Below are 10,529 nucleotides of genomic sequence, written 5' to 3' on the forward strand. Positions count from 1 at the left end.
CAACTCACTCAATGTATCTATGTTCCTCTGCAAAGTTTCACAGTCCTTTGAACACTTTGCTCTGCCACTCATCTTAATGTCATCTGCAAACTTTGACACCCTACACGTGGTCCCCAACTCCAAATCATCTATATAAATTGTAAATAATTGCGGTCCCAACACCAATCCCTGAGGCACACTACTAGTCACTGACTGCCAGCTAGAATAGCACTCATTTATCCCCACTCTTTGCTTCCTGTTAGTCAACCAATCCTCTATCCATGCTAATACTTTACCCTTAACACCATGCATCCTTATCTTATGCAATAGCCTCTTGTGCGGCACCTTGCCAACAATGTTGGGAGGGATTTTATGAGGACTGGCACTCTCATGCAGATTGCCACTCCACTCTTGAATTTTTTTTATGAAAGCAAAGAATTCCACATTTCTAACTAGGCTCCTTCAGAAATGTGGAGTCATACTTCTGTTCTGACTGGTCCCTCCTGGCATAGGACAGTTAATGGAGGGCAAACCAGGCCCCCTTTCTCACAGTAATCAGTTTCAGTTTTCTGTACATTAAAGATCCAGCATCACAGCCAGTTCCTTAGACAGCTGCTGAGGTTGGGTGGTGCATGGTTAGGGCTTTGGCACAGTCAGGTGACAAATGGGTAGGAGTTAGTGGGTACCAGTAATTCAGGTACCAAATTGGTAGAGCTCCAAATGGGTAGGGCATAAGGTGCCAGGTGTGTAGAGTGCCAGGGGAAGAAGGCAAAGGGGCAAGGTATGTGATGGTAGGTCAGGGTGGTGGGGCAATATTGGATCTGGGGGGAGGGAGCATGGAGGGTGGGGGAATTGTTGTTAATGTGTGAAGGATCCAAAGGGTGTTGGACTCTAGTCTGGTAGGGGTGCTGGTATCAGATCTCCAGGAGGCTGTCGGCTGATGCAGGGAATTCTAAGATGGGACTTCCGTTGGGGTTCAGATGAGGGAGAAAATCTGTCAGTTATCAGGTCATGGGGCAGGGGGGAGGGTGAACACAAAGATGGGATGCAGCAGTCAAATCCAATGGAAGTTGATGGGGGACAGTGAGTTGGGAGGAGGCAGGGATGGGTATTGTGTTAGATTAGGGGCTGGAGATGTAAGGGTCCAGGTTGCAGAGTCATTGGGTGGGTGTAAGCTATATTGTGGATTCAGTTAAATAGTTACTCAAGAGCTGGATGAGGCATTTGATAGTCCAATGTTTTCTCAGCAACATTTTACTTAACTTCAGTTGGAACCTCTAATTTCTCCGATTTAAATGGATATGTTTGGATGGTTCCAGGAAACGTTCCCTTTAAGCTGCCAGGTTGTGGGGATCACTGGTGCAGGCATAGGGAAATAGCCCAGCAGAATCTTCAACTTTCTGAGCAACTCTTCCACGTCTATTTCTATGGGAATTCTGCAGGATCCCCATGCACAATTCCCATGTATGACAGTGCAATAAAGAATTAGTTCAGAAAATCTGAACTCTTTTTTTTACTGTGAGTTTTAAGATCTTTCCAACCATGTTTCGTATCTAGATAGCTTGCTGTTTCATCAGCTTTTGTGTAATAAACTTCTGTTCTGTTAAAGAAAATCTGGAGCCCTGTGTGACCGTATATCAGTAGTTGACCACCACATTAACTAAAATAAAAGAAAATCTATGACTCACTCAGAGATAGCAAGAACTGCAGATGCTGGAGTCAGAGACAACACCGTGTGGAGCTGGAAGAACACAGCAGGTCAGGCAGCATCAGAGGAGCAGGAAAGTCGACATTTCGGGAGGGGAACCCCCCAAAACATCGACTTTCCTACTCATATGATGCTGCCTCACCTGCTGTGTTGCTCCAGCTCCACACTGCGTTGTCTCAGAAAATCTATGACACCAGGTTCATTCTGGGATCTGACTTGTCCAGTTGTACCATCAGTTGGTATGGTAACAATGGCCAGTTACTGAATGGAATGGAAATCTTTATAAAAATTGGTAATAAATCATTTGACCACTTGCTGCACGAAGTCTTTCCCTATGCCACAAAATTTCAACTTGAAAAATAACTGAGGGGGTAGTACCCCAAGTGATCTCGCATCCTTTTCACAGTCAGAGATGCATTGCAAAAAAATTTCAGCTTTCAACTTTTAGATCTATCGAACTTATGTCAAGAATATGACAAATGATCAGGTATCATCATAGCCAATAACGTCAAATATCCAAATAATCAGTTAGAACACTGCCGTAATACTTATCATCTCACCTCAGACTCCTCCAACAGCATTATAACTGCCAGTAAAATGCTAGCTGGTGGGGAGCCACCCATGTATACCACCCAATTTTACAACTGCATCACACATCTGCCAAACCACTCAGAGGGTGGAGACAATCATTCAATTTATTTGGTAATTGGGTTGCAAATAAAGTGTAAATTTCAAATAACTGTGTTTCAGAATGAAATTTGCTGCAAGCAATGGTGAACTACAGTAAGAGAAAGAAAATAAATATCCAAAAATGCATCAAAATTAATGAGTAGATAATCCATTTGACATTGGTATTCAGGCTTGTATACATAAATACAATTTTATGGTTTGGAATTTGCTACATAAGAATGACCAAACACTCTGAAAATGCAACAGTGTTATTGATATAACGAAGCGTCCCATGTAAGTACACACATGGTTGAGGTGGCTGCACATTTTTATGTATAACACACCATTCTGTATAAAGAAAGCTGGAAATTTATTGCAATGGCATTATTGCTGGTGCTTGCTTTAAATAACATTGTTGCTTTCTTTAACTTTCCAGCATTCATACAAAACCAAAAGTTATTGAAACTTCATTACGAACACAGTAGCAATGATCTCGAAAATCCAAAGAGCTGGGAAGCACTGTCGTCACTCAGAAGCATATCAGCTATGTATGCAGGTCAGTCTAATTTGGACAAATTACTTCTACTGTAAACTGGGAGCTAGTTATTGTTTACAAAATGGAGTAGAACAACAGATATTCGCATCTACAATGCTCAAACTGTTTTGTACTTGCTTGAAAAGTACATCAAAGGTTAAGTTCAGGATGTGTTAATAGCTTCCAGATCATCAATGATCATAAGGTCATGAGATACAGGAGCAGAAGTACAGCATTCAGCCTATTAAGTCTGCTCCATCGTTCTAGTAGATCACAGCTGATCTATAAGTCCATAAGAAATAGGAACTGCAATAGGTCATTCAGCCTCGCAAGCCTGCTCCATCATTCAATAAGATCGTGGCTGATTCGACATTCCTCACATCCACTTTCCTGCTCTTTGCCCAGAACCCTTGGTTTTCCCACTGATCAAGAGTCTAGCTCAGCCTTAAATATACACAATGACTCTTCCCCCAGAGTTCTCTGTGGCAAGGAGTTTCAAAGACACGACTCTCTGAGTAAAGAAACTCCTCCTCATCTTAGTTTTAAATTGGTGCCCCTTTATTTTGAGACAATGTCTTTTGGGTCTAGACTCTCCCATGAGGGGAAACATCCTCTCAGCCCCTTCTGCAGCTTTTCTCAATTTAAATAATATTCAGTTCTTTTGTTCTTCCTTCCAAAATGAATAACTTAATATTTTCCCACTTTATTCTCCATTTGCCAAATTCATATTTTCTCACATTATACTCCATTTGCCAACTTCATATTTTCCCACATTATACTCCATTTGCTAACTCTTTGCCTGCCTACTTAGCCTATTGATCTCTCTCTGTAAACTGTTTGTATTCCCCTCACAATTTCCCTTTCTACCCATTTTAGTGTTGTATGCAAATTAGGCTGCAGTACATTCAATTTGTTCTTCAAATTCATTGATAAACTTTGTAAACAGCTCCAGACTCAGCACTGACCCCTGAGAAACCCACTGGTTATAGTTCACCAAATTGAAAAAGAACCCCTCATCCCCATTCACTGTCTCCTGCCCATTAGCCACTTCTCTATCCATACCAATATACTACCTTCAACACTGTGGGCTCTTATAACTTAATCTTTTGTGAGGTAGCTTGTTGAACGCCTTCTGGAAGTTCAAATACAACACATATACTGGCCCCCCTCTATCCACTCTGGTTGAGACTTCCTTGAAAAACTCTAATAAATTAATCAGTCACAAGTTCCCTTTCATGAAGCCATACTGACTCTGCTTGGTTAGGTTACGATTTTCGAAATGTTCTGTGATTACTTCCTTAAAAGCTGATTCTAATACATTTCCAACAATAGATGTTAAGCTAATTAGCCTATAGTTGCCTACATTTTGACTCTTACTTTTCGAATAGGGATGTCACATTAGCTGCTTCCAATTCTCTGGGACTTCTCTGGAGTCGAGTAAGTTTTGGAAAATCATAACCAATGCATATATTGTCTCTGTAGCTACCTCTTTTGGGATCCGAGAACACAAACTATCAGGGTCAAAGGACTTATCTGCCTTTAGCCCCATTAGTTTGCCAAATACAACTTTTTTAGTGATGGTGATGGTACTTAATTAGTCCCCTGTATTCCTGGATATTAATGGGATTTCAAAGTATCTTCCACCATAAGGGCTGATGCAAAATATCTATTCAACTCTTTTGCCATTTCCTTGTTCCCGAAAACCACTTCTTTGCCCACATTCCTAACCTGTCCAAATCCTTCTGTAGCCTCCTCATATCCTCAATACTACCTGTCTCTCTACATATCTTTGTATCGTCTACAAACTTAGCCAGAATGCCCTAAGTTCCTTCATCTAGATCATTAATGTATTCAGTGAAAAATTGTGGTCCCAAAACTGACCCTTGTGGAACACCAATTTGCATCAGCTGCCATCCTGAGAAAGACCCTTTTATCCCTACTTTCTGCTTTCTGCCAGACAACCAATCTTTATCCATGCTAGTACCCTGCCCCTAACACCATGGGCCCCTATCTTACTCAGCAGCCTCCTGTGTGGCACCTTGTTAAAGGCCTTCTTGAAGTCCAGGTAGATAACATCCATTGGCTCTCCTTGGTCTACCCTGCTCATTACTTCCTCAAAGAATTCTAACAGATTTGTCAGGCATGACCTCCTCTTGATGAAGTCATGCTGACTTTGTCCTATTTTACTATGCACTACCAAGTAATCAGAAATCTCATCCTTCACAATGGACTTTTAAATCTTACCCACAACCAAGGTTAGGCCTGTAATTTTCCGTCTTTTGCCTTACTCCCTTTTTAAACAGGGGTGTCATGTTAGCGATCTTCCAGTCCTCTGGGGCCCTCCATGATTCTAGCATTCCTGAAAGATCACCACTAATGCCTCCACTATCTCTTCAGCTATCTCCTTAAGAACTCTGGGGCGTGGTCATCTGGTCCTGGTAATTTATCCACATTCAGGCCATTTAGTTTTTCTAGCACCTTCTCTTTGGTGATGGCCACCATACTCAGCTCTGCCCCCTGACTCTCTTGAATTTTTGGGGTATTAGTCGTGTCTTCCACTGTGAAGACTGATGCAAAGTAATTATTCAGTTCCTCAGCCATTTCTTTGTTCCCCACTACTATCTCTCCAGCATCATTTTCCAACAGTCGAATGTCCACTTTTGCGTCTGTTTTGCCCTTTAAATATCTAAAGAAACTCTTACGGTCCTCCTTTATATTACGGACTAGCTTACCCTCATATTTAATCTTCTCCCTCCTTATTTCTTTTTTTGTTGCCTTCTGATGGTCTTTGTAAGCTTCCCAATTCTCTGGATTCCCACTGCCCTTTGTCACATTATATGCTTTCTCTTTTGCTTTAATGCAATCCCTAACTTCCCTAGTCAGCCATGGGTTGCCTCACCATCCCTGTGCCATGCTTCTTTTTCCTAGGGATGAATTTTTGCTGTGTCTCCTGAATTACTCCTAGAAATTTCTACCATTGCTGTTCCACTGTCTTTCCTGCTAGGCTCCTCTCCCAGTCAATTCTTCCCAGTTCCTCCCTCATACCTCTGTAGTTGCCTTTATTCAGCTGTAATACCATTACTTCTGATTCTATCTTCTTCCTCTTAAATTGCAGAGTAAATTCAATCATATTATGATCACTGCCTCCTCAGGGTTCCTTCACCTTAAGCTCCCTTATCAAGTTGGCCTCATTGCACAACACTAAATCCAGTATTGCCTGTTCCCTAGTGGGCTCCACCATATTTATATATTTAAAGAAGCTCTTATCAACAGTTTTTATATTCCTCACTAGTTTGCCCTCGTAGTTTGTTTTCTCTGTCTTCATTATCTTTTTAAGCTCTCTTTTCTGGATTCTGAATTTATCCCAGTCTTCGAGGCAATCACAGACTTTGGTTTCCTTTTTTGCTTTTTCTTTCAACTTACAAAATTCCTTAACTATCTTGGTTAGCTATCTTTGGTTTATCCCCTCTCTTAGAATCTTTGATATTTACTGGGATTTTTTTGTGAGAGTCATGAATTACATCCTTAAATATCTGCCATTGCTTAGTTTTAGTCATTCTTGCCAATCTATCTGGCCAGTTCACTTTATTTAACTCTCTCATCATTTCATTGTAATTCCTTTTATTTACATTAAACACAGTTGTTCCTGACCCAGGTTTCTCAGTCTCAGATTGAATTTTAATTCTTTCATGTTATGATCACTACTTCCCATGGAATCTTTTACTCTGAGGTCATTTATTAAACCTGTCTCATTACCCATTACCAGATTCAAGATAGCCTGCTCCCTAGTTGGGTCCATGACAAATTGCTCTAGGAAACTATCCCTAATGCACTCTATGAATTCGTTGTTGTAGCTACCCTTTCCAATTTGATTAACCCAATAAACGTGAAGATTAAAGTTACCGATAATTATTGCTCTACTCTTTTTACATGGCCCTATGATGTGTTGAATTATGGCCTTTCCCACAGACTAGCTACTGTTTGGGAGATAGCAAGAACTGCAGATGCTGGAGTTAGAGTCAATACAATGTGGAGCTGGAGGAACACACCAGGTCAGGCAGCATCAAAGGAGCCAGAAGGTCACTGTTTCAGGTTTATACCCTGCATCAGGCTACTGTTTGGACTCCTACCAATGCCTTCCTTTCCTGGCCGTTTCTTTACTTCTGACAAATCGGACTCTCACAACTGTCTTCCTTTTGTGTTGTATAAACATTGCTATCTCAACAGTTTTTCCATCCCTCCAGTTTTTACAAATGTCAAATGTCCTGGAGTGTTAATTTCCCAGTTTTGATCTCCTTGTAACCATGTTTTCATAATGGCAATGAGATTATATTTATTCACCTCAATTTGCAGCATCAGTTCACCTACCTTATTCGGAATGCTTCATGGATTAGGATACAAAGCCTTTAAGTTTGTTCTATTATCAGTTATCCTGCACTTTTATGATTCCTTGGTACACTCATAGAATCCCTACAGTGTGGAAAACAGGCCCTACGGCCCAACAAGTTCACACCGAACCTCACAGCATCCCACCCAGACCCATCCCCCTATAACCCACCTAATCTATACATCCCTGGACACTATGAGCAATTTAGCATGGCCATTTCACCTAACCTGCACATCTTTGCACCGTGGGAGGAAACCGGAGCAGCCGGAGGAAACCCACGCAGACATGGGGAGAATGTGCAAACTCCACACAGACAATCGCCCGAGGCTGGAATCGAACCCGTGTTGCTGGCGCTGTGAGGCAGCAGCGCTAACCACTGAGCCACCGTGCTACCCCTAATATGACATTCACACATTCTGTTCCTTCCTTCTTTTTATTTTTTGCTAACAATCAACTGCCTGACAATCCTGAAGTCCTACCTTTGCCTTTAGGTTTGATTTCATACTTTTTCATATTAATTAAACCACTCCCCTCCCACCACTCCACCCCCAATATTTAGTTTAAAGCCCTATTCACAGTCCGAGTTATGCGATTTTCCAGGACTCTGGTCCCAACATGACTCGTGTCCCAATAGAACACCTCCCTCCCTCCTCAGTACTGGTGCCAGCATTCCATTAATTCAAACCCATTTCTCCCACACTAATCTTTGAGCCACAAATTGATCTCTTTAATCTTGTTGTCCCTATGCCAATTAGTTCGTAGCTCAGGTAGTATTTCAGAGGCTATTACCTTTTTGCATTTAATTTAGCCCCTAGCAGCTTATATTCCCTCAGCAGAACCTCTTTCACCTTTTTACCTAAACCGCTGGTACATATGTGCATCACGACAATTGAATCTTTCCCCTCCCATGCCAAGTTCCCCTGCAGCCCAGATGAGACATCCTGAACCCAAGCACCAGGCAGGCTACACAGCCTTTGTGACTTCCAATTCTGGCCACAGGGAACATTGTCTATTCCCCTGACAATACAATCCCTGATTCCAACTAAATTTCTCTTTTCTCCCCGTTCTTGAATAGCTCCCTGTACCGTAGTGCTATGGTCAGATTGCTCATCCTTCCTGCAACCGCCACTCTCATCTACACAGGGAGCAAGAATCTCAAACCTGTTAGGCAACATCAAGGGCTGAGGCTCCTTCAGCACTACCTCCTGGATCCCTCTACCTATCTCATTCATAGTCATACCCTCCTGTCCCTGGCCACTGACTTAATTCAAGGTAGTTAATCTAAGGGATGTGACTGCCTCCTGAAATGTAGCATCTAGGTAACTCTCCCCCTCCCTGATGTTTCGCAGTGTTTGAAGGTCAGATTCAAGCTCATCAACTCTGAGCCGGAGTTGCTCAAGCAACCAATAAGTGCTACAAATGTGGTCACAATGAACCACTATGGGGTCCACCAGCTCCCACATCATGCAGGCACAACACATCGCTTGGCTCAGCATCTCTACTTTATTTACTTAGTTCTTTATTTGTTTATTAGAATGTTCTGCCTGATCTTACCTATAAATATTTCTCCTGTTTGCCTTCACTCTGAAAGTAATTTATATAGCCAAATTAGGAGCTATTACCAACTTACTGAATTTCCTGTGATGTCACTTTTTGTTTTGTGCTAGGCCCAGATCCTGGGCTTCAATTTATTCTGTTAAAAAGACTTGACAAACAATGAACCAAAAAGAGCAAGTAAAAAGCAACTCTTCCCCTCTGCACTGAATCCCCATGCAGCTCTAAAATCTCCAGAATGACTCTCACTCCAGATGTGATCTCTCTTCCCCGACCATCTGAAGTTTACTGGTCTGAGAATCTCCATCTCCAGTTTCCTAACTTTTCCTCCATAATCCTTGATTCCTTTACTGATTAAAGATCTGTCTGTCTCAGTCTTGAACATACTTAATGACCCAGCCTCTACAGTCCTCTACATTAAAGAATCCCACAGATTCATTACCCTCTGAGAGAAAAAAAAATCCTTCTCATCTCTTTCTTAAATTGGTGACCCCTTTTACTGAGATTGTGTCCTCTGGTCCTAGATTCTCTCAACAAGTGAAACGACCTCTTAGTACTTGCCCTTTTCAAGTCCCCTCAGAATCTAGAATGTTTCAATCAGGTTGCTTCTCATTATTGTAAACTTCAATGAGTACAGGCCCAACCTAGTCATTGTCTTCTGTAGATGATCCTTCCGTGAATCTTCGGAAATCATTAACACATTTCAAATGTAATTAAAATTTAGTTTCCCTTTCTTTTATCAATCCATAATCACTAACATTAAATTTTGAGATTAATTCCAGAAACTGAACGTGATTTGTACTTAAACTCAATGTTTACATTAATTTATCAGCTATTGTCTAAACAACACAATTTATCACTATTTAAACAGCCTTTGGAGAATGAAACTTTTTATACATTAAATTCTATCTACATGAAGTAGTCCTTGAAAAACCTGTAGTGTTTTTATGGTATTATTTGATGCATTTTCTGTTAAACTTAGTCAATTGTCTGTCTCATAACTATCCCATTAGTACGAATTTATCAAGGCCAACTCTCTAGCATCTCCCTGAAACTATATCAACACATGCAATGTTTAAACTGCGAGAGTTTGAGCAGCATTGGGCTGACAGCAGTAAAATGTCCTGCTCTCCTTTGAATATTCATGATGTCCTTAGCATCTAACTCAACCATCAGGACAGACAGATGCGATTTCAATTTAAACTTTACAATGCAATCAATGTAACAAGACACTTCAGCTTAAACAAAATAAATAAGTTTAAAATGCCTTTAAGATGTTCCAAGAAGAACGGCATCATAAAACATAGTTATATTAGAATGCAGTTTAACTTCAATGAAAATGACAATGACAAAATAACATTGAAGATGTGAGATTTTGAGCCTAACATGGTGCAGGTACTATGCATACCTGAAAACTTTGAGGCTTTAAACAAAAGAAAGCTTCTTTGGTACCTGTAAGTAACTTTTATGGGTTCTTAATCATTCAATCTGGATGATTTGAAAATGCTAAAATTAAAGCAAACTACTGTGGATACTTGATTCTGAAATAAAAACAGAAAGCTTTGGAACAGAGATAGTAGGAACTGCAGACTGCTGGAGAATCTGAGATAACAAAGTGTAGAGCTGGATGAACACAGCAGGCCAAGCAGCATCAGAGGAGCAGGAAAGTTGACGTTCCGGGCCTAGACCCTTCTTCA

At 41.0% G+C, this 10,529-nt stretch overlaps 1 protein-coding gene across 1 annotated transcript in view; it reads left to right on the forward strand.

Annotated features, from left to right (window-relative positions):
* Positions 1-2,792: 2,792 nt before the first annotated feature.
* Positions 2,793-10,529, forward strand: part of LOC109910470 (insulin-like growth factor-binding protein 1) — a gene marked incomplete at both ends in the record, with an annotated part of 18,955 nt that continues 11,218 nt past the window's right edge. The window contains one exon of the mRNA XM_048593488.1: positions 2,793-2,912. Coding sequence (XP_048449445.1) covers positions 2,793-2,912 — 120 coding nt within the window. The remainder of the gene's footprint in view (positions 2,913-10,529) is intronic.

The sequence above is a fragment of the Rhincodon typus genome, unplaced genomic scaffold (genome assembly GCF_021869965.1).
Source record: "Rhincodon typus isolate 14 unplaced genomic scaffold, sRhiTyp1.1 hic_rhity00002941, whole genome shotgun sequence".
NCBI classification, from domain to species: Eukaryota; Metazoa; Chordata; class Chondrichthyes; order Orectolobiformes; family Rhincodontidae; genus Rhincodon; species Rhincodon typus.